Source organism: Tigriopus californicus, chromosome 3 (assembly GCF_007210705.1).
Source record: "Tigriopus californicus strain San Diego chromosome 3, Tcal_SD_v2.1, whole genome shotgun sequence".
NCBI classification, from domain to species: Eukaryota; Metazoa; Arthropoda; class Copepoda; order Harpacticoida; family Harpacticidae; genus Tigriopus; species Tigriopus californicus.
The window spans coordinates 7,411,292-7,436,252 of NC_081442.1; the positions used below are offsets into that span (position 1 = coordinate 7,411,292).

The 24,961-nt window shown below is 42.1% G+C and overlaps 2 protein-coding genes across 2 annotated transcripts; one reads left to right on the forward strand and one right to left on the reverse strand.

The window, feature by feature from the left end:
* Positions 1 to 14,106: 14,106 nt before the first annotated feature.
* LOC131877590 (lysosomal Pro-X carboxypeptidase-like) lies at positions 14,107 to 20,417 on the forward strand. Its single transcript, XM_059223297.1, has 9 exons — positions 14,107 to 14,488; positions 14,592 to 14,732; positions 14,809 to 14,910; positions 14,991 to 15,175; positions 15,257 to 15,408; positions 15,489 to 15,658; positions 15,761 to 15,934; positions 17,011 to 17,198; positions 20,064 to 20,417. Exons 1-9 carry the CDS (start codon positions 14,366 to 14,368, stop codon positions 20,317 to 20,319), a joined length of 1,491 nt encoding a protein of 496 aa, XP_059079280.1. The 5' UTR covers positions 14,107 to 14,365; the 3' UTR covers positions 20,320 to 20,417.
* Positions 20,418 to 21,747: 1,330 nt separating this feature from the next.
* Positions 21,748 to 22,425, reverse strand: LOC131877591 (complex III assembly factor LYRM7-like). Its single transcript, XM_059223298.1, has one exon. It carries the CDS (start codon positions 22,288 to 22,290, stop codon positions 21,883 to 21,885), a length of 408 nt encoding a protein of 135 aa, XP_059079281.1. The 5' UTR covers positions 22,291 to 22,425; the 3' UTR covers positions 21,748 to 21,882.
* Between the last annotated feature and the right edge of the window lie 2,536 nt (positions 22,426 to 24,961).

A 24,961-nucleotide genomic window follows, 5' to 3' on the forward strand; every position in this document is an offset into this window, starting at 1 on the left:
TGGCAAACACGACGGCGTTATGCGGATTGAGAATGATGGCCTCGGTGAAGATGTCAATCGCTTGGCTCCATTCCCCTTCGGAAAAGGCGGCCAAAGCCTCGCTGCGTTTACCACTGAACTGAGCCTCGTCCTCTTCGGTCAATTCGCCTTTGGCCGGGTCGCCCATGGGCCATAAAGTCGTACATTGCATCTTCATCGCTATAAAAGTCGGGCTGGACGAATCATGATCTGGACGCCTAATCTTTTGACCGCTTCTTGGACGGATGACGATCGAACTGTTCCGAACCGGCACATTTGTTCAAGTTGGGATTTTTCTTCTCTTTAGACTGCCTGGTTTGCCTCTGAGTGTCAGGGGGTCGACTCTAATTATGATTGACCTTCATTCAACCATGCAGGAAAATGATACTTGACGATTGTTCCTAAGTAGTTGAATTTGGGAGTTTCCAGGCCACTTCATATTTCATCCAGGATCTCAAAACCATAATTGTCCCACCACCAACCGTCCCACGAAACACTTCAACCATCGTGAAATGTAGCGTTGGGACCAATTTGCGCGGTTCGAAACACGTTAAGGAAATCCATCCAGAATCCAAAATATCTTGTTTTGACTTATGTCTAAGCGGTAAATCAGGTATTTCAGAGTTTAAATGTCTGTAATGGATGGTGTTCAAAAGCAATAACTACCCAAGACTTCCATAAGCCAAAAGGCTTGTTTTCATGGAGGTCTACATTCCACAAGGATAGAGAGGGTACCTAACGGTGGGATGCCCTCACACAATATGGCGACAAATTGAGCTAAATAAGTTGAGAAAACTAATTCAGAGCCATAAGTGAAACAAGATTTGAAGTGTCATGCTCGAGGTAGGGGGGCCACGCCATTGCTTTATTGGATATCGAAAGCTCACTTTTCTATCAGGCAACCAAGCATGGGTTCTGTAGACCAAGAACATAACTGTGTTTCAAAGCAAACCAACCGTATCGGTTAAAATTTAGTCATAGAACATTCTGTTATGTAAGTTTTCTTGCAATGACTAAGCCAATCTCTCAATCTCTTGCTCCAATACTGTTTTCGTGTTTCGGTTAAAGGGCCAAAAACACACGGTCAACTGCAAGTTGCTTTCTATAAACGCTGACTGACATATGTTTGATTTGCTGAACAAAGAAAGATTCAAAGACAATTGTGTCAACCTTTTCAATGCCCAGGCGAAGAGCAAGTCCACGAAGTTCTTGAAATATGGACTGTGAATGAGGTTTTCGCCAAATCGGCCTGCTCTTGGTCCTAGCGTCCCAGGGCATGGCCCAGGGTAAGCATTGTTGCCAATATCACTTTGGCATTTGCAAAGCACTCCATCATTGCTGTTTCCCAACCAACAATCTATCCGGTCTGTCAGCATTTCGAAGTACAACCAAATTATCTAGTTTATTTAGTTGTACTTGACATGTCCAAGGAGCATAATACACGCTCGTTCAGCGAAGCAACCAACATGGTAGTTTGCTTTTTCAAGATGAAGACTATCAACCCATCCTAAAGCAATGCCGTTGGCCAAATCACTAATTATCCTTTCGAAGAGACGATTTACTAAGTTCAAGAGTTAAATGAAGAACCGGGGGTAAGAAACGCTCAATAATTGAACCTTCAGCTAGTATTGGAGAGAAATTCACATGAAGAAGTTCAGTAGCGAGGCCTCTTTTTGACCGGCTTAAACCACTCACCCATTATTGGTTTTGTTGTAGGGAAATGTTCTAAGAACTTCGTATCCAAGTGTTTCGGGTCAGCTTTCCATTTGCAATACGGACATGGAAAACTGTTGGCATAGGACGTCATTCCACAGAGGATGTTTGTCATCTTGAGATCATAAACCTTCTTGAAACTCAACTCAAGGGCATTTTTTATCGGGGACTGTTTTGGCATAGTAAAAAAACCGTATCCAGGGCGTTAGACGTTCCTCTATAAAAGAAACGAATTACAGTTACAATTACTCTGGCCAAAAACGAGTATTTCGTGACACAACCGTTACTTGCCAAAAATGTGATGACCTTACTCTTTACATTTACTTTTACTAAAATCTTAGATGACCATTCTTTCAGCTTTTTGCCTCACTAAGACCAGACTTCGCTAGATAAATGGTAATATTTTTGTTTCTAACAGTCCTAAAGTGTGTAGTTTTCCTGCCAACATGTTATGCTAATGAGCATTGATACTATAGGGACTGCTTGTTTCATAATGAGACATCTCGCGGCAAAAAAAAGGAAAGACAGCGTTAATAAACCCTCCGCTAACCTTTGTTCTTGCGTCGTTGTAAAGAAAGAGAATTAACAACCCTAGACAATATTTTTTGTGGTTTGTTTTTTCACGGGCTTTTCAAACCGCTAAAGGGAATGTAATCCCCAGTACTATTGAAATGAAAGGCTATAATTCGTCTATTTATTACCTTTCAATCTTTATATGATATTTGGTCTACCAACGAATTTGAGTTGGCAGACCGAGCTAGTCCTAGAATGTAGGGTAGATCTGGAATGATAGCCAAACATTGGTCCAAGTCTGACTTGAAAGATGCAACCGGATTAACAAGGCCTACGTATTGACTACGAATATTAGAGGAAAGCAAATTAAACAATCAAGTAGTAGTCCTAGAAAGAAGAGATGCGGACTTCATTGTTCGAACTAGCCTGGATTCTCGAGGGCTTGAAGGTGCTCTCAAAACGTACATTAAGCCTCGACGGTCACTTCAATTGACCCTAAATCCTGGGTTGGGACAAAGCTCATGGATACTCTTGAAGATGTACAGTATCAGATACCTTTCGTACCTTTTGTAAATATTGTAAAATCCCAACTTTTCTAACCTCTCCCAATACGAGAGCTCTCTCATATTCTCAANCAATTGACCCTAAATCCTGGGTTGGGACAAAGCTCATGGATACTTTTGAAGACGTACAGTATCAGATACCTTTCGTACCTTTTGTAAATATTGTAAAATCCCAACTTTTCTAACCTCTCCCAATACGAGAGCTCTCTCATATTCTCAATGTTCGTAGTAAAACATCCTTGGACCTGCTTGAGCTTTTGCAAACCTGCTGAACTCATTGAACCCCAAATGGTTGAGGCATATTCAAGATGTGGCTTGACAATTGACTTGTTCAGAGTTAGGATCGTGATGCTATCTCTGGACTTAAACGTGCGATATATCCAACCACATGTTTGAAAAGCTTTACCAACTTTCAACTGGATATGCTAATCGAACTTTCCATTATCTTAGAGGGATACACCTAAATCTTTCATAGATGAGACGTGCTGAATGCCCTTACCTTCATCATCTAATAGTGGAGTGTCTAATGGCGTCGACTCATAGGTCATTGAGCGGAATTTCATTCCATTCAGTGCCATGTTACTCGCACCAATCCAGGAATAGATTTGGTCTAGAACCTCTACCAGACAACCGGAATTCTGACCCTTCCTACCAACTACCAATTTTGTACCATCACCATAGCAAGAGATACTGACATTACTACTACCAAGCTTCTGAAGCGGAGCAATGAAGATGATGAAAAGGAGAAGACCCAAAATGGAGCCCTGAGGAACACCCGACTTGACGTCATGTATGTCACTAAATTCCCCCAACGTCTAGACGCGATAAAAACACATTGATCAAAGCAAATAACGGTTTCCTATTGAAATAAAATGAACAAAAGAAATAGTAAAGGTCATAAAAAATACAAAGGTGTCGGCCCTTTCAATCACTTGGTACGCCAATAATTAAGTTTGCGTTGCTTGATTTGGAGTGTGACTAAAATATGGTTTTGGCCACAAATCGTCGCAATGCCCGAATGAACGAGTCGGTGCTTTTTTCAAAAAAAACCTTCAATATGGGCTGCTCGGCTTGCCATGCACGTGAAGATAATGCCGAATCGCTCCACGGAATTGCGATCATGGCAAATCTTGAACGGTCCAACGAGATCCACTCCAACGTTGGTAAAGGGAGGATTGTCACTTACCAATCTGTCCTCAGGTAGTTTGGCCATGATTTGATGCTCCACCTTGCCTTGAATTTTTTTGCATTGAATGCACTTGAGTAGCACCTTTTTAACCATTCCACACTCCACAATAACTCGATATTTCTCTCTCAACCTTGTAATGACAATTTCCTTGCCCATTTGACCCACTTGAGCATGAATATCTCGGATGATCAATGAAGTTACGTGAGATTTGGCTAGAAGAATCGGATGTCGTTGAACTCTCTGTTTAATCTTCAGAGTGAAAAGCGTGTCGGAAAGTGCTCTCCAGACACTTGGAGAAAAAAATGCTTAGTTTTCGGTGCACCTGACGATTGAAGTTGAAGTGAAATGAAAAAAGCTACTAGAAGTAGCGTAAGAGGTAGTCAGTGCTTTGTGGAACTTTCAGGTTTGGTATTAGGCAGAAGGTCGATCCAACCATTCACTTAAAGTGTAACCCTTGATCAATTCAAGTAGTAAATCATAAACATGATGAGCACAATTAAGGGGGGTTGATGGGTAGTTACAAGAGACGGGCAAAATATGCCTTATCAGTTTCATGGCCTTAAATGGGTTAGTTGCTTGAGAAGTATACCGTATTTCTATATCTTGTATTTTTGCTTTGGGTTTAGGTAACAAAGTAGTTTATATTTTAGGAGAAGGTGCCTCTGAGTAGTCTAAAAGGGAACGTAAGCAAGCAAGACAAGAATCTGCTTCATTGATGGTATGAGTTCAATTCCCGCCGTCGGAATGTACCGTTTTGAGAGAGGACAGTAGGTGAAGTGGTTGGTGCAATCAATTTCCTGGAAAGAGAGGGATTCCAGTTTTGACTCTTCTTCCAGGCATTTCTTAACAAAACTTTTAGATGTTACTCTCACCCACCGACAAGGAACCAATCTGATACCAAACAATAAGTAAAAATAGAATTCGCTTGCCGGTAACACTTATCCACCCAGGTAATAGATGGACGAATTATAACTTTTTATTTTGTTAGTACTGGGGATTACATTCCCTGTAGTGGTAAAAAAGCCCGTGAAAAACCAAACCCAAAAAAACATAGCACCCACTAACAAAACCTGAAAATATTTATAAAAATCAGAGGGTCTGTGGCCAAACTTAACCGTTAGCAATTTGTTGTTTTGATAATCAATGTAACTCTCCCGAAGCTCAAGGATGAAAGGATTAATTCAAGATCACAAATGCTATCAGCTTGTCAAGGTCTTTTAGAAAGTAGATTTTGGGCTCCTAATTAACTGGCACCACGAGTTAGGGTTCCAAGGTAAGGTTTTTCAATTGGTTAATGGTGTGTACTTGTATTGCATGCACATGCGTATATGTGGCAGTCCTGCTCTCTCTTCCCCTATTGCTCTCTCACTCTATCTCTCTGCCTTTCTCTCTCCTAATCTTGATCTTGAATAGAACGGACGTGAAGATATAACCCTCCATGTATATTGGATTAGGTTTGGGACATAAAATTTAAGAAGTTTCATTTGTGGCAGGAAGCAATTAGTTAAGGTGGAAGGATCCCTTGATGACATACATGATGTCAAGTTAGGTGTTCCCCAGGGCTCCATCTTAAGGCCCCTACTTTTTTATAATATTCGTTGTCCAGCTTGAAAAGCTTAGTATTACTGCCAGTGTCTCTTCTTATGCTGACGATACGAAGTTAGTTTCTGGTAGGAATGGCCAAGATTCCAATAGCCTTGCAAAGGAACTAGAAATAATATATTCTTGGGTTACTGAGAGCTGAGAGTAATATGGCCCTGAACGGAATGAAATTCTGCTCAATGACCTTTGGGGCAACTCCTTTGAATACTCCACTCGTAGATAATGGAGGTAAAGATATTGAGCAGGTCTTATCTATGAAAAATTTAGGTGTAGTCCTCCAAAATAATGGAAAGTTCGATGAGCATATCCAGCTGAATGTGGGTAAAGCCTTTCAAATGTGTGGCTGGATATATCGCACATTTAAGTCAAGAGATAGCATCACGATTGTGATTGTCGATTGTTCAGCCACATCTTGAACATGCTTCACCCATTTGGGCTCCAATGTGTTCAGCAGGTTTGCAAAAGGTGGAACAAGTGCAAAGATGTTTCACTAGGAACATCACAGGAATGAGAGAGCTCTCGTATTGGGAGAGACTAGAAAAGTTGGGACTGTACAATGTTCAGAGAAGGTACGAGAAGGTATCTGATACTGTACGTCTTCAAAAGCATTCATGAGCTTTGTCCCAATCCTGGTTTTAGGGTCAGTGGCAGCGCCCGTAGAGGTTTGTGGATAAAAAATGTACGTTTTGAGAGCCCCTTCAAGTCCTCGAGAATTCTTAGGGCCTGTTTTTTTAAACTTCGTCCCTCGGAGTTAAGAACTTGGACGTTAACCGGAATGAAATTACACTCATATCAAAATGCTCATTCTGGGTAATGCTCAAGCCTTAACTCAGTGGTACAAGCGTATAAAAAACTTGCGTCAGGCCAGTTAGAACAATGAAGTCCACCCCTCTGCTTTTACAAGCTCTTTCATTGCTAAATTTGCTTCCCTCAAATATTCTTAGGGAATATGTAAACGTTAATCATGTAAGAAGATTTGAGTCAGACCGAAACAATGTTTTGACCAAAATTCCTGATCAACTCTTATTTCAAGGGTTGGCCATATCTGAAATGAACTTTTGATTAATGAAATATGCATTGCTCTATTTTTTTGGTATTTGTCCCTTTTTCAGAATCGTTCCCCACCCTCGCAGTCAATTATTTGTTTATTGTCCGTTCATCTGATTTTTTTTATTTTGAAGTATTTTATCGCTTTTTGGTTCCTTTTGCATTATATATTTTTGCTTCAAATTTATTAAGAAATATCTTTCGTTTTAAGAAATTTTGATTAAACTTGCGAAGTTCCCAGTTCCTGCCTTATTTTCGAGTAAAAGCCCTAAAATTTTAGAAGCTAGTGGAGGCAGCCCGGACAAAGCAAGCATCCTCTTTCCCAGGTCTTCATTCATTCCAGGTATCTGAATGAGTAAAGCATGCTCATGACGTGGCTGAATATTTGAGTGATAAAACGTTAGCATCTTCATCTGGACTTGACCTTCAATAACTATTTGAGCATACGAAGATCAATGAGAGGGTACCAAATAAAGTTCTTTAGCCTACTTTTAAACTGAATATGCGAAAAAGGACTGCAAAATAAATAGCTTGGATTCGCATGAAGCATGAAAGAACATGATCTAAACCGACAAAGAAATACAGCTGAAACAAAGTGCATGAAATAACCGAAAAGTGATACAATTAATGTTAGAAGAAAAAGGAGAAAAAAACAATGAAAAAAATTAATGAAACCGTTGCATTATTGTCTATAGTCTTGCACGGAGATGGTTATGCCGCTTTGCTTTAATGGCAAGACGGATATGTTCGAAGAGGCCCCCTGGAATTTCACGGAATATGCCGAAATTTCCAAAGCCAATTGGAAGGTCTCTCCTCGCCTTGAAATGGCCAGCCTCATGTACGGAGAAAAGACACACCGTCGTCCTCCTTCCACATAGCTCAAATTCTGTACTAGATGTGCAAAATGTAGTGAGAATATGGATAAATAGAGGTATCTTCAACAAAGTAGAAACATGAAATTTATAAGTACTTGCCCATTTGAATTGTGGCTCTCATTCTGTATTTCTTTTTCTCCAAGTAATGGCCTACTCGATCCTTAGGCCTCGGGAGGCGTGTTGAGGTCAATTTCTAATTCAGTTATCGCGGTGGTGATGCCTGATGTGGCTCATCACTTCCATCTACGAGAGGCACATCCCAATGACCTAGCAGCTAGTGTCCTTAAAGCTCGCAACATCATCAAAGAAAACATCAAAAAGTGGATCGTTCAAGCCGAAAAAGACTATGTGAACGATGAGCAAGCTTGGGGAACGGATGAAAAGAGTTTCATTGTAAAATAAGTCTATGAAAGTCGCATGATCGTGGACGAAAATGGTCGGAAACAAGTAGAGAAGGATGACGTTTATTGTTCAGGTAAGGAAAACGGAATAGTTGAACAAGAACTAGTTGGACATAATGAAGGCAGTCAAGCTGACGCTCATGATGGTATGACATCACATCTCCCCAACTCCCCTTTCAACAACGTGCAATGAATCGAAGCACGTGGCCTAAGAATAACATAAAAATAATAGACATGAGAAATACATTTAACTCGCTTGAAATCGTTCTGGAGCCGTCGATCTCTTCCGCTTTGTCTGGGAGCACATTGGATGTCTTCATGAACTTCACCGTGTGGATCAGGGAAACCACGGACTGCCCGACGAAGGAATCGAAGATTTCGCTCCAATAAGTGACCTGATGGGAATCGAAGTAAGTATCGTCGGGGTGAGCGATTCTCGACGACAATGGCCAGTTTGTCCCATCGGCGTGTTGTGGGATCCTGAACCAGGACACGTTCGCCGACCGGAACCTTTTTCCGCGCACGAACGGTCCGATTGAAGTAAATCTTGCGTTGTTGGTCATCATGAAGACGTATAGCATCGGCCACATCAGACTAAACCTGAATTTCAGGAAGAAATGCGCGCTAATGAGTTGGTAGCTTTGATCTCATGGGCTGATCAAATACACGCTGAGCTGGGGATAGGCCATCCGAACGCGGCGTATTTCGTAGTTCCAGGAGCCCGGAAAGAAACTCATTGGAGTCCCATCTCCCTCCGCACTTGGCGAGAAGATGTTTGAGACTTTTCACACTCGATTCGGCATGACCATTGGACTGCGGATGGTGCGGCGAAGATGGTTTCCAAGCAATACCCCACTTTCTGAAAAAATCCCGTGTAACGGCTGAAGCAAACGGTGTCCCATTGTCCGACCTTAAAATATTGGGCACACTGGTCAAGGAGAAGAGGCCACGAAGTTCCCGAATAAGACCCACAGCTGTTGGAGATGTTTCGAATTTCGCAATAAATGGAAATCCAGAAAAACGGTCCGAGTACACCAGATATTCCTTTCCCCCAAATGAAAAAAAAATCAGCCGAAACCATTTCAAATGGCGGGGATGGTTGATTGGTTGAAAAGAGCGGTTTGGCAGGATTGGATGGTCTAAAGTAGGCACAATCTGGGCAAGACTCTACCATATTCGTAATATCTGAATTAAAACCTGGTCAAAACACGATTTGCCTTGCCCTTCTTTTCGTTCGCTCAACCCCCTGGTGACTAGAATGAAGTTCGTACAATATATCTTTTATTGCAGGAACGGGGACGACAATGCAAGCACCCCGGAGGACTAGATCTCCATCCACGGAGAGCTCATCTGCCACTCTCTTGAAAAGGGAGACGTATCCATCACGAGCTTTGGTTACTGTCCCTTTCTCGACTGCGGACCTCAGTTGGAGATATTCAGAGCAATTACGTGCCACTTCGGACATCCGTTCCAAGGAGATATCGGTCCGACAAGCTTGAATCTTGGCTATCTCTAAATTGGTTTGATCCTCATAGACATCATCGTCCTCCTCGTCAACTGGATTTGAGATGGGAGCACGGTACAAAGCATCCAGGATAAAGTGATCCTTTCCACATCTCCATTCAACGGTAAACTTGAATTGAGAAAGACGAGATTTATAACTCAAGATTCGGGCATTGTCTATCAAGTTCATCATCTGATCATTAAAGATTGAGCGCAGGGGCTTATGATCTGTCACCAGGGAGAAATGTTCGAGCCCAGTTAGATACATTCGACATTTTTTGATCGCCCAGTAAATAGCCAAAGCTTCCAATTCAACAATAGCGTACCTGCTCTCCGTATCTTTTAGGAAGCGTGACCCACACTGGATCAGACGCCACTCACCCTCATGAAGATGCAGGAGGGCAAAACCAAGACCTTTTAACTTGGAAGCATCTGTCTGCAGCACTGTTTTTGCTCCTAGATTAAACATCCCAAGGATTGGAGGGGACGTAAGAGCGGTCTTGATTTTTTCAAAAGCCATAGAATGCTCGGGCAACCACAGAAATGCATTCTTAATCTTTACAAGTCCTCTGAGGGGCTCGGCTGAAACTGCGATCTGACTAGTGAATTGACTAAGCTGATTGACTAACCCCATGAATGACCGGAGATCGCGTCTATCCTTTGGCATTGGAAAGTGCCGGATCGCATTAAGTTTTTCCGGATCAGCCTTAATGGAGTTCCTGGAAATCTGATAGCCCACGAAGTCTATACATTTCGAGCCACCAATCACACTCTTGCGCCCATTAACGGTCATTCCATACCGGACACAACGTTCAAGAATTTCACAGGTCAATTGCACAAGATCTTGATATTCAGGCTGCCCAGCGGCTATATCGTCAATGACCTTCTGGATGTCGAGACCCGACATCGCCATGTTGCCTCTATTAGAGAAAGAATCCCCTGTTGAGATGAAACCCACCGGAGAACGCAGAAATCGAAATTTCCCAAAAGGAGTAAGAAAGGTCGTCAACCCTTGAGATTTTTTCTCCAATGGCATTTGCCAATACCCTTTTACAAAGTCCAATTTGACAAAATACTTATCCGTTGGGCGGAATCCGGATATGGCCTTGGTAGGAGTTTTTATTGGATGGATTGAGCGCACAACTTGAGTGTTTAAACGGGTCAAATCCACGCATAGCCTGAATGATCCGTCAGACTTGGGTACTACCACAAGAGGATGGCACCACGTCGTTGGTAAATCACCCACCGGCTCTGTGATACCCTGAACAACCATATCATTCAGCATTTTCCTTACTGGCTCCTGTTGAGGGACTGGGATATTACAAGCAGAGTTGATGGCGAAAGGAGTAGCTCCCTCCTTTAAAGTTATAACCATGGGATCTCCTACAATTGGGCCACTCATGGGCTTCAAGCATGATTCATCAAACGCCTCTCTGTAAATAGATCTGAGTTTACACTCCACGCTTTTGAAATCGTCATCGCAAGGATCTTGAGGTAACAGAAATCCATTCATCCCGAACCGTCACAGGCCAAACAGGGGCGGGTGAAATTTCGGACGGATGATCACCCTCTTGTTTCTGGATTTTAGAAATGATGGGATATGATGGATTCGGGAAGTTGCGACCAACAATTCCGAAACCCTGACAGGCCTCCAAACTCAGGTAAGCATCATCAATATCCTTACTGACAACCAGTGTCACATCACGGATTATGTTGGTCTCATTTAACGAAAGGTCGGTCTGGAAAGTGCCAAAAATATCGATTGATTGCCCATTCACTCCTGTAATTTTGGAATTATGGAAACGATTTTCAACGGGTATGAATTGGCATAATTCGGAATCTATGAATTGATTCATGCCCATGATCACAACATCTGCCCCGGTATAGGCGCAAAACCGAAGTTTTGCCGATTTTTGTGAACCAGTAGGAGAGACCAGAACTTCTATTTGATTTGATCTGGCTTTCAGTGATGAGGAAGCAACTTTCAGATGTAATCCACTCACCACGATTTCGTCTTCTTTAGGTTTTACACTTATGGAGTGTGCTTTCACCTGATTTTTGAAGCGGCAAACAGGTTGCCAATGACCGGTTTTCCCACATCCATGGCAAGTAGACTTCAGTGCCGGACATTCCTCAAGAGTGTGTCTCTTGGACGATCCGCAAAAAGAACACCTCTCGGATGATCCAGACTTCTCAAGTTTTCGACCTGACTTTCCACCGCCCCTCTTATAAGAAGACTTGGTGGCGGCGTTGACTCCCAATTCCGCAGAATTGACAAATTGGGGGGACGTAAAAGTACGGGTGCCGACACGGATGGTCTCAGCCTCGAGAACGAATTTACGAGCCTCGTTAAGTCCGGGCTGCAGCACTCCCATAAAAGCCCAACTTGGATTGCCCTCTCCCGTTGATCTAGGTAAGTTAGTTGGACATAATTATTCCATAAAGGGCGCCATCTGAAAAACGTTTTATGAGTTGTATCCTCTTCCAGAAGTGGATGCTTCTTGGCATCAAGCCTGGGAAAAACGGAGTGGGCCTGTCTAGAATCCGGGGATGGGACGGATGATGCATCCGAGACTGTCTGCCTGAGAACAGTAGCATTGGCTTCTCTACGATATCCAATAATTAGAGTCTTGACCTTAAAAAAGGCCTCTACATGCTCGTCAACGGCTTGATCTGCGTCCTTTGGATCGGAAGCGAGATTACATATCACCTGATCTTCCGCGGCAAGGTACTTCTATAGTCGGTCATCCCAGTGTCCAAGAAGATTTTCCAAAAAGGTTGGATCATCTCCGTCAACATACACTTTCAGGGCAGATTCTGCCACATTCCTGGCACGAGACAGGGCGGACTTGAAACCTTTACGGCTTGCCTTTAAAGCAATCATTGCTTCCCTATCGGACATGGTCCCGGATGAGAATGGACTCAACACCACGATGGACAACGGGTGAACCAGATCACGAATCACTTTTGCACACGCCGTTTTAACCACGGAGTCTCAGAACAGGGATGAGCCGTCGACAATACTTAAAAAAGACGTATTTGCAGACTGCGCCATCGCATGATCGTGGACGAAAATGGTCGGAAACAAGTAGAGAAGGATGACGTGTATTGTTCAGGTAAGGAAAACGGAATAGTTGAACAAGAACTAGTTGGACATAATGAAGGCAGTCAAGCTGGCGCTCATGATGGTACATCACATCTCCCCAGAAAGTCTATGAAATATAGTCAAAAACACTTAAGGTTGGTAACCGAAAGCCATTTTTCTATTGTTATTGTTGTTTATTTATGCTAAAAGCACTCGATATTGACTATTGATTAATAGACATAAATTTTGACATCACTGTTGATAGCAAGTCAACAATCAATTACTAGGCAGGCTTTTAAAAAGATGGTGATTCATATTGCTCTCGTGCCAATGTCTATACTCATGCTTGTACACATCGATTATTGAATTATTGATGATTTAAAGACTTTCATGTAACAAAAGTTTGGAACAAATCGAATTACAGATTAGTAGGCTAAATGATTTGAGACTAAGAGTTAACAAGTTATAGTGTGAAAGTCGGGAAGAATAGATGAACGCTTTCTTACATAACGGACAAACTTATTTATTCACACGATACAAAAGTACAGAATGTAGGGCCATTGCTTTAAATATACATGGATCATGGCGTTTTGCAAAACAAGCGTCTGGAAATTGAGACCCAAGACAAGGTTTCGGTTATATTGAGACATCAAAGGGCGTAAAAATGTCGCTACTGAAACGTAATGGAAAGCTCCATGAGCATGCCGTGTTGAAGGGGGGGTAAGGCTTTTCAACCTTGGTGTATTGTTCAATTACATCTTGAATATTCTGCGATTGTTTGGGCTCAAATTGTCAAAAGTCGAGTGCGTCCAAAAATGCGTCACATAGAACATACTGGGAATGAGAGCAGTTTTGTATGGGGAGAGACTAGAAAGATTGGGATTGTACAATATTTGAAGACTATTAAGGTTTTCAGTAACTGTGGAAGCTTAACGTGTGCTTTGAGAGGACCTTCACGACCTCAAGAATCCCGGACAGTTGAAATAATGATGTTCTTCTCTCTTTTTTCTTTAGCTCCCTCATTGTTTCTTTTGCTTTCCTCTAATATTCGTAGAGAATAAATACGCGCGCAGGTGTTAATATCTCAGGGTGTTTAAACCACACTTAGACAATGCCTTGAGCCAAATTCCTGATCGACCTAAAGTGCAAGGGCTTTCCAGATCTGTTAGCTGTACTTCCTTAGTGAATTACATATTAATATTAATATAATTAGGTAACAATTGTAAGCATGCCATTTGATATTTTTTAGGATTGTATTCTCAGTGACCCTAATAAATCCAGAACAAAAAGGATGGACATAGTCCACATTTGAGCCAAGAAAGGTTGGAAGATTCTCTCTCCAGATGTGGTGGTTCAAAAATTGGGTTTATGAAATGTGTCTGTTTCTAGTACAGTGCCGTCGAACTGAACTACGTGTTGCTGAGGGTATATAAACATCATCTCCACTCTTTAGCCAAGAGACTGGTCAAACAGCTTTGACTGACCAACGATTGTCCCAGTGATCTGGAGAGACTCTCTTCATACATTATCAATCATAGAGTTAGCTAGCAGCACAGTCCATATTGCCGGCCGTTCTGTAACTGGTACGGATCTGGATGTACTCAGTACGTACAGATACGTACAGTGAGGGAGGGGGTCGACTGCTCTCGTTGATGAAGTTGTTGAGCAGAAACTGACTCTGGATCCCATCCCCGGAATATGAAATTGGTCGAACGAGCCCTCCAGTAAAATTGGAAGGGAAGGAGACTCCGGAGCGTTCACATTTGTTATTTGTTGGCATTGTCGTTTGACCAGGGAATGTCAGTTGGATCCCAGATTCACACGTCAAAATAAAGCCTGATAGTGGGACGTTCAAAATGTCCGTTGTGTTAGCCACATTTCTGGTGGTGGTTTGCCTTTTTGGTTCATGCTTTTCGTTGAAGTACCATTCTCCATCAGAAAAGACTTACTCTTACGAGACCAAATACTTCGATCAAAGGGTAAGATATGGGATAGAAGCCGGACTGAGAGTGCCATATCTGATCAGATGGATGTACGACAATGCGAGTATTCTTGTCTGATTCTCTCTTTTCCACCACTTAGATAGACCATTTTAGCTTGACAACCGATGGATTTTTCAAGCAGAAATATCTGATCAATGACACATATTGGGATAGGAGATCTGGACCTATCTTCTTCTACACTGGTAATGAAGGGGACATCGAAGCGTTTGCTCAGAACTCGGTAAGACATTTCAGTATAGTGACTTCATCCCACAATAATGTCATATACCTGAATTTCAATCTTTATTTCAATGTAGGGTTTCATGTGGGACATTGCTCCCCAATTCAGGGCATTACTGATATTTGCTGAACATCGCTACTATGGAGAATCTCTACCCTTTGGGAAAGATTCAACCAAGGTTTGTTCCCTTGAGATCAAGTAGCTTGCTTAAACAGTTCCGTCGCTCAACACTACGTATATCCACCTTATTTCTTTCAGCCTGACCCTTCTAAAAACGGATACTTAACTTCTGAGCAAGCTTTGGCCGACTTTGCGTATTTGATCCAATCCCTGAAGAAAGAGAATCCAAGCTATGCTAAGAGCGCCGTCATTGCTTTCGGCGGCTCCTATGGTGGTATGTTGGCTGCTTGGTTCCGAATCAAATTCCCTCACATTTGCGATGGGTGAGTTGTCCTGGCAATCGATGAGGCTGATGGGTCGGTCTAGTTCAGAGACAAAAATATGGTGGGATGTTCTTATTTCAGTGCCATCGCAGCGTCTGCCCCTGTGGCGCAATTTGACGCCCCGTGTAATGCTTTCGGCAGGATTGTTACCGCTGATTATGCTCTGCAAGGCAAAGGCTGTGCCAACACCATCCGAGATTCTTGGGATATCATCACCAATATGAGTGCCACGGGTAAGCGATTAACACAATTGATGGTAGTCCAAAATGATTGGTTGTTAAAGTAATTGCCTCACTCATTATATAAACTGCAGACGATGGATTGAAGTGGATGTCGGAGCAATTCCGGTTTTGCAAGCCCTTGACCAAAAACGACGTGACCGCATTCAAGGGTTACTTGAACGAGTTGTGGACCAATGTTGCCATGATGGATTATCCTTACTCGACGACTTTCTTAATGCCGTTGCCAGGAAATCCAGTAAAGGTACTAATTCACTCCGGCATTGGAGGCGTGCTTTCAATTTACAGATGATAGGAAAGATAGTCACTGACTACCTCATCGGCATATGTTTTTGCGGCATTTCAGCAAATTTGTAAATCCATGATGTACGCGGACACGTTTGCTGAGAATGATACTCGAAAGATCAATCTGAAGCAAATCTTTGCCGGAGCCAGTGTTTACTTCAACCACACAGGCGATGCCAAGTGCTTTGACATGGGTACGGCCGATGATATCGGAAGCTCAATGTGGGATTATCAGGTTAGTACAGAGTGCACACCCTCACACCCTAAAATAGCGTCTACTTTCAACAGCTAATTATTAGCAATACTACTGCAGGTACTTTATACTTGATAACGGCTTTATCCGTTGAACTAGGTTTTTATTTGGTTTAACGTCCTGAAATCCTCACACTTCCAACAAAACGGTTTTTTGGTGGAAGTGCAAGAGCCCATCGCAATGAACGTTAAATTCTAGACTTTTTCGTTCCATCACGATCGATGGTTTATCGGACCTTTTGATTTGATCGGACATGGCACTCGAGTAGGTTAATGTAACCAAGGAGGTGGGTATGAAAGCCACGGATGCCTATCGAGGTCGATATTTTGCTTTCTATTCAAGATGTTGCCCAAGCTGATCGTTGAAAGTCAGATTTGCCCAAGAATGAAATTGAAAAAATGGCATTCTCGAGCTGAAATGATTTTGATAACATTTTTTTTTTCGTCACCGAGTGTGACGTCTAGCCAAGACAAAGGATCCGGTATATACATTTCCTCGGCGACATCATCTTTATCACGATGCTGTGACGAAGTGAAGCAAAAAGAAATTGATAATATCTTGTTTCTTAACATCAAGAACGGCTACTTTTGCACCTGTTGAGAACTTTGGTTGATAGCTGATCAATGAAATGTTCAAAGAGAATTGTTTCACCGCCTTTGCAAGCGTGCCGACTTCTTTTGTTGTTTATCATTCATTAATTCAAATTGTTTGTCAAAAAGTCCACTTGCAAAGGTTGATTTTCCATGATTGACAAATTCAGGCACTTTTCCTCCTATGTCGTCGATATTTCGTTTCCTCAAGTTACAAAATGTGTGTCGGACGAAAATGCAGGACCCAGAACAGGGGAATTCAGTAATGACTTTTGCCCAGTCCTAATCTTCATTTTATAGGCTCTAGAATGACAATTACCGCCTTAAATTTAACTCTTTCAGCTGAATCAGTGGCTTTCATGCATATTGCCCAATTGATTCAATTTACTATGTATATCCACTTGACATCGGTGTTAGTTCCTCTTCATAAAACCCAATTGATCCCATAACAGACTCTTGTTATCGCAGGCTTGCACGGAGATGGTGATGCCATTTTGCTTCGATGGCAAGGCAGACATGTTTGAAAAAGCCGATTGGAATTACACAGCCTTCGCCGAGACGTGCAAAAATAAATGGAAGGTCACGCCTCGTCCTCAGATGGCCAATCTCATGTATGGAGAAAAGAAACTACACGGGGCCAGCAACATCATTTTCAGGTGCGTACAAGTACTGTAGGATAATCGGTCACACTGAATAACGTTTATGGTATGTGGTTCTTGATACAGTTAAGGTTAAGTTCCGTTTTCGAAAAAGCGTACAGGGATTTTAGGTGTCATAATGAACCCGTTTACATGCTTCATGATCTCGGCGGGGACTGTCAAAATTGTACGATGTGTGAAATTTTTTGACGAATTCTACGTACCGTTGGAATGAAAGTGATCGTACTCGGCTATACCGAGGTTCGAACTTTCTTCTGACACCGAAGACCCTAAAGAGAGGCCTGAAAGATAGGATCGAGTGTTAAAAACGGATTTTTGGGGAGATCTGTCTATGGGATGTGAATAAAGTCCACCTATTTTCCAAAAGACCATGTTGAGTTAATACGTACGTAATGTTTTGCATAAGTACAGCTCTTACGGTAAAAAAAAATGGAATTAAAATACCTGTTGTTACCTCTCAAATTGATCTTAAACAAGACAACTCACCGAAAAATGGCATCCATCAACAACCATATGGGGAAATCGTACTTCCCACCAAGACTTGCACGTAGAGCGGGATTGTTTGAACACTTTTATTGAATCCATAATAAATATCTATTAGACGCAACAAAAGTATGAGAGTGATAAATGATTGCTTAATGGGATGGATCACCTAGAGCCTCGAGGCTATTGGAATTGATCCATCCAGGTATGAATTTTGTCATCCCCAGCAATGAGGCCACAGCCTTTTCCTGTCCCATTGACTTCCATGCTCCAAATTCGTCCCAACGACTCGCTTCTGAGATCCCGCCTGATAATACTTCTGGCACTTTTGGCGAAACACTGCACAACCTTGTCTTTTGGCGCTGTGGAGAAAATGCCAAAGTTCACCATTTTACAATCTTCTTGCTTCAAGAATTCTCGTAAACGCTTCTTGAGATTGGCCAAATCGTCCTCCTTGAGGATGACGATTTTTTCAAACGTGAGGTTATCACCCACCGAGAGTTGGTAGGAGATCCATTCACTTAGATCGTGAGCTGGAAGTTTCCGAAACTCTTTCGGCTCGACCAAGCGATGTTCGGACTCTTTTCCGTACCAGGTTGGGTCCCGATAAGCCACATAGATTGTATTGGCCATGTGGCTGAACAAAGGCTCCTCGGAGAGCGTCGTTCCACCTGTTTGGGCTTGGATCTTCGGGTTGGAACTGAGTTGATCCTCCTCAATGTCTTGGCCATGTCGTCGTTCGTCGTCGTTGTTCCAAGACGCGTTCGTTCCATAATAATCGTTCCATCCATAGGCGCTTTCGTCGCAAGCCGTGGACATCTTCTGTTAATACTCCTCAGGCCTTAGATTTCCGTGGGCTCTGTGCAGACTGGAGAGATAGTCCAGAAGTCCAAAATATGATCAATTTCTGCTTCAGTGTTTGTTTTCCCAAGTCCTCGGGATCAATGACGATTGAACATGGAAATCTGTTTTCATCGGTATCTCGGCTCTCTTTCTCTGCCTCTCTGTCTCTCTCTTTTGCTCGGGTGCCGTGTTCCATGCGAGTGCACAACAGTGTGTTGATTGTTCCACTGATTCGCCGTTTGTCGACGCGTGTTCCATCCTACGTCTCCTTTAAAGTAGCATGACGATGATGACGATGATGACGATGATGATGTGGGCGGGTGCATGAAGCCATCAAGCTGGGCTCGCGGTCATTCAAATCCCCAAAGTAGTTTGTTCTGAGATATAGTCTACTACTTGCACCGCACCCATTGTTTCTCAAATTGCGCTCTTTTTGGGGTGCGGTTGACAAGACTTCAATGAACACGCTCTCTTTGGTGGGCGAGCAAAGGAGGAAATGTAGACAGACTCATCTTGCTGGATGAAGTCTTTCTCCCTCCTCTGTTCAATTGATTTCATGAGTCTACAGAGCTTTCTTTCTGTTGTTTGGGGTTATGGCCATCAAAAGTTGACAGTGCCTGTCAGTTTCGTCAAGAGTCTCTCTTAGACGAGTTTTCTTCATTTCAGTTGGGCGTTGCCTAAGCCTTAGCATTGTAAAATTTATTAACTCACTGTATGTTTCCTAGAATACTGGTAATCAATATCGAAATCTGAGATTACTGTTCTTTATAAAGTTAACATTTTCTCAATTCACACATGCACCATTAAATACTGATGAGGATCAGTTCTCAAAAAAGTGGTTATAAAGAGCATAAGCCAATTTTTATTTTATGTTGCCAAATACCAATCAATCATTTTGGGTCACGCGGAAAAAATAGAAAGTCACGGACTGCTAGAATTTTATGTTCATGGTCAATTTGTAATTTTGTGGTAAAAGCTGACGTTGAAAATGCTGCATCACAATGTAACCAATTTTCTTTTCATTATCTTCTTAGTTCCTCTTAACTGTTGACTTCATCCAACAAAGTAACAATCCATCAATGATGGTAACATTTCGAAGTGCAAAAAACTGAAGTTATGACCTTAGCGAACGATGCCCACCTCTGATTTGATCACTCTAGTCTTTACACATACAGCATAGGTCTCACCTTTGATCTTGGTACCTCCTGTCCCGTCCCCAATAAATACAAAATATTGTACTTGTCCCAACAAAATGGATCAAATGCGTGCATCTGCGTTGCTCACGGATGAAGAAAATGCCAAGAAAACTTTCCGTCGCGTGAAATGGCCCGATTCTCCAAATTTTAATGAGGGGAAAATCCGTGCTTTCTCCTGATCATAAGCCCGGGGGTAAAAGCTACGATATCTCCTTGTCAAGCTGACAATGAAAAGAACAGGCAAACGTTCTGCCACTAGTATGTCATCACTCAGCGGCAAAGCCAACAAACAAAACAACATCAGCATTATTATTACTATTCCTGTTGTTTTTTTTTGCAGTAATGGACTTCTCGATCCTTGGGCGTCAGGGGGGATTCTCAAATCGATTTCCAGATCGGTAGTGTCGATAATCATTCCCAGAGGTGCTCATCATCTGGACCTTCGCGCTTCCCATCCCGATGATCCTCAGGGGGTGATCAAGGCCCGCAACATCGAGAAGAAGTATATCAACCAATGGATCACCCAGGCAGATCGCGATAAGGATGAGGATAATCAGGCCTGGGGACCCGATGACAAGAGCATCATTGTTGGCTAAACATCGGTTAGACACCCTTTTGACATTGCAAATCAGAACAGAATAAATCGTGGCAAAAGAAGAGTGAGATGAGGCAAATAAAGAAACCCCTTGGTCAATCAAGTATTTTGAAAGAGGGAAAAATAGTTTTATCGCAATGAATGTGTCCTGAGAGGATACACTTCAAACAACAATTGCCCATTGGGGCCGTGGTTCGCTGATATAAAAAGCTAAAAGATCAGATCCATATACTGGCTTAAAATCAAATAGACTAAGTTCATGATATGTAGATGAAAAAGAGAGCGATAATTCTCGAGAAAGTCCTGGCAGATCGTTTCAGGGGATTGGGTTCCTCTTAAATTGATTCATGAAGTCAAGTTTGACATGTATCCCATGCATCCCCATGAAAACATGGTCTCAAGGTTTTTTTCTCGGTTTCGAATCAGCCCTTCCGCACCAGAGGCCTCAAAAATGGCCATTCCTATGATTCATCAAAATGCACTCACTAGCTCTCAAAAACGGGCTGAGTGAGTGAATATGGCGATGCTCGCCCGATCTAAGCCCAAGTTTGCGCTAGTATTACCCCCCAATATGCAGGAGTTTTAACCCGGAGGTCAACAGAATAGCAGCCAGTGTGGCCGAGCGCAGCACGACCAAGCTCAAATAGTCTCCCCCAGATGGGGCGGGTTCAAACCCCGGTACAAGTAAAAATCGGATATAAAAGCAGCTTTGGGGCCGTGAATTTCTGCTCTTGTATCCGATGCTCCAGTTCCGCGGCTCCAGAGGCAAAACTGATGATAGAACAGATATTTTTAAGCTATAATTTGATGTAGCTTTACGGTCCAAACAAAATGCAGCCTTAAAAGTCGAGAAAAATGAAACAAAATGTAAGGAGGGCAGTGAATTGGCTGTATGTTTACGCACCAAATATGGAGTTAATTTGTCACAGAATTACATACTGGCTATGAAGTTTGAAAAAAACCACCAAGAGTTTTCCAAAGGAAGCACGTTTGACTCCTAACTTTGTGGCAGCTTCGGTCAGGCTTATCTTGGACAGCTTGGCAAAATCGGCAAGGAGCTTTTGCTTCTCCTTGATGGAAAAAGTGGTTCTCTTGGCAGAAGCCCTTATGTATGACTGCTTGTTTTTATGAGAAAGCGGCTGAAAACTTGCTTTTATAAAATGGCTTAATCGAAAACTTCATTGAGGAGCGAGGGAAACCAAAAAAAAAATATTTTGCCGCCTTCAATTCTGCTCTTATATCCGATGTGGCCCAAACTTTTGTGCTCTTATATCCGATGCTACTTTACTATACTTTACTATATAATTTGATTCGGCGATTCACAATCCTGCTCTTATATCCGATTTTTACAGTATTCGAATCGGTTAAAAAATGAACACGAAACTGCAGACATTAGCCATTAACGTGACAAAATGATTTCAGTCATTACTTAGGTGTCCCATATCCTGTTTTATCGTCATTTCAGCGCGACATCAATATGGAACTAACAAACAGACTACCTAACTAACTACCTAACTATCTAACTCAACGATTGGCTGATTGGGTGGGTGACTGTCTGACTATGCTATGACAGGTCTTTCTTCATGTCTTTGGCCGCTTCGAGACAGCTCTTCTTGCCCTTGCGGTTGGCCGCTTTGTAGTCTTGCTCGGTGATATCGTCGCGATAGACCGTGTTGTCGAACTTTTCGTGCTCTGGTCGGATGTGCAAGGCGTATCGGCCGGACTCTTGTCGTTGGGCTTGGACCACTTGCTTCAAAAGCACTTCTCGACAGTCTCGGCCTAGTTGGAGCAGCTCCTGTATGGCGGGTGGACTGTCCACGTGGGCGTTATGCCGGAAATCCCCATTGATCTTGTCCCGAGCACTGCTCAAGGCGAACTCGTCGCCCGCGAACACGCGCTGAGCAGCCCGATGTAGATGCTTGAAGGTGTGCAGCACCTCCCGACGCGTGGCTACGCTTGTCACGCCCGCCATAATTCCCCTGGGTCGAGGATCAAACCACGGATAGTAGGGTGGGCCTTCACAAGGCGTTAGTTTAGGTCAGCTGAGTTCAGTTCCCTCAGACGTTCTATTTTGATATGATTCGGACTGTATTTCTAGAATGTTTTTCAAAGGGACTTTCAGAGTTCGATTTTAGTACTTTAGTTGCGTGGTTATCAGTTTGGATTATTGCGTTAGGGAAACATCACTGCCATCCTCAACACCATGATTCATCCATAGACGACGACGGACTTTTTTACCCTTGCCGTACATGCGTCTCGTTTTCTGTCAGATAGGAATGGATTGAACCATAGTATTTTAATTTTAATTCCTTTCCAAACAATGAGTCTACCTGGGCCCCGGATCCAAACCAAACGCATTTACATAATATTTTCTGATTCTACATGTCATATACGGCTTTAGCTACCCTTCAGGTACCCTTTAATGTACTTCAAATGTTTTAAATGCCAGTTGTTGAGCCACTTTCTAGTATTTCTATTTGAAAATGCCTAGTTTGAATCTGGTGTTGCTGTGATTGCAGTTAAGGATGTCTAAAGAGTGACCTAAGCCTTAGAACTAACTCTTAAAACACAAACATTTGCAAAAATGTGTTTGGTTTGGATCTAGGATTCATGTAAACTCGATGTTTTGGAACAGAATTGAAGGTTCAAAATTTACTGCAATGGTGCTCTGACCTCACTGTTGCACTCTTTTCATACAGGGCACTAGGATTGAGTGCAAAGAGAATGAAACTATGTAAGACCAGTATTTAAATGAGTGAAGCAGGCAAAGCTGGATTTTCTCTGAAATGTTTGTAAAATTTGACAAGCACCACCCACTATCTTTGTGAATTAACTTAAATGAAGTTTTACTCATTTCACAAACTTAGAATAGTTGATAGCTTATCAAAAATCATTGACCATTGGTATATGAGCAAACATATCTAAAGACCTTTGCCTTAGGAACAAGGCGAACAAAACCTTTTTCATATGTTCACAGGGCTTTATTGTATGGCTGTTGTGTGTGTGTACACATGTATGAAACTGAACATGCCATCTTCAGCTTTAAAACAAATAACTTGTCCATAATCATGGAACAAGTTATTGACCCCTCCATTCCTTTTAACCTGTGGCTGGTTTGGCTTGGTCTTGTTATATTGAAAGTAACAAAGGTGGGGCTTCATAAAAACTGTCAGGGTGTGCATCAAAACCATCCATCCAACGTAATGCCACGTTTTTGTAATCACGCAGCTAAAGTACCAAAATCGGACTCGGATAGTCCGTTTCATGTTTTTTCCGTCATGTTCATGAATCGCACCATGGTGAAACATGAACAGATTCGGATTCTCTCAACCTCTATTTTGTCTCAAACTGGCTGTGGCACAGGGGGCACCTCACTCCTTGCACGCAGTCTTTACGTCAGTGACATGCAAATAAAAACATGAAATAGTTTCTCATGCTTCGAGCCTATTCATACAAATCAAGAACTGACATTGATCATTCCAATCCAACTCGATGCTCCAGGTTATTTTTCTTTCTCAGAAATCTTGGACGCGTTTAAATGTCCGGGAACTCAATAAAATATGCTAACCAAAATGAGACATATTACGTCACTGAAGAGATGACCAGCATTGAGCTACTTTAAATCTCCTTAATGTAACAGTTTCGTTATCAACCACTGTATATCAACAAGTGATTAGTGTGGAGAGGCCAATTTCTTTGGGGTTCTGTAGAAATTACAAAGTCAATCTCACTATCAGGTTAAGAGAGGAAATGGTAAAGCTAGATTAAGCTTATTTAGAGGTAATTTTCAATGTAAAAGCTCCGATTGCTAAAATACAAGACGGAACAACAAATGAAACAGGGTTTAAAATGAAATTGAAAACAAACAAACTTTTTAGACTTCAGAATGGTAGCAAAAGCAACAGCAGCGGCAAAAACAACGAAAGCTAAAACAGTTTTCGGATGCCAAACTACGTATTTGGAGCAACCTCGATAGTGTTTCTCTTGATTCCTCATCGTCCCCAACCAATGCTTGGATGGACTTGGTTGGATCTAGAGGGCTCTAGTTGGATCGATTGCATCAAGTTTTTTAGCTTGGACCGGGGGAGACGCACTTGCGACACGACTATTGTTTCCAAACGAAATGGATCCTTTCCATATGAGAGCACAAATTAACAGGGCAGTAGTAACGAAATTACAAGTAAGGAAATTGCGGTAATTCGTTCCTTTTTGTTTGAAAAAGGAACTGTAATTCCATTACATTTTAAAATGTTGTACTTGTTACGACCCAAAAAAAGAAGAAAAAAAAATACTCGTTACTCGTTCCTTTTTTCAAGCTTCACAGTGTCATTTAATTTTTCGTGTCTCTCTTGGCAACTGAGCTGAGGAAACGGGAAGCTTTGGGTCAATCTTAACAAAGAAAAAATAATTTTCATTTGTCGTAAAGAAGGCAGCTTAGGGCTGAAAATTGTGCTTGTATTTAACAAAAATTAATGTGTTTGTTGCTTTAAATCTTCATGTTAGGTGAAAGATTCTTTTTTCATTAACCATAGCAACTCTTTCTTGTTTGATAAATGATCAAACTGATCATTAAATGAAAGAAGCAACAATCTCTTGTGAAATCCAGCTCAGGGGAGTAAACGTTATTCTCCACCGATTAGTTG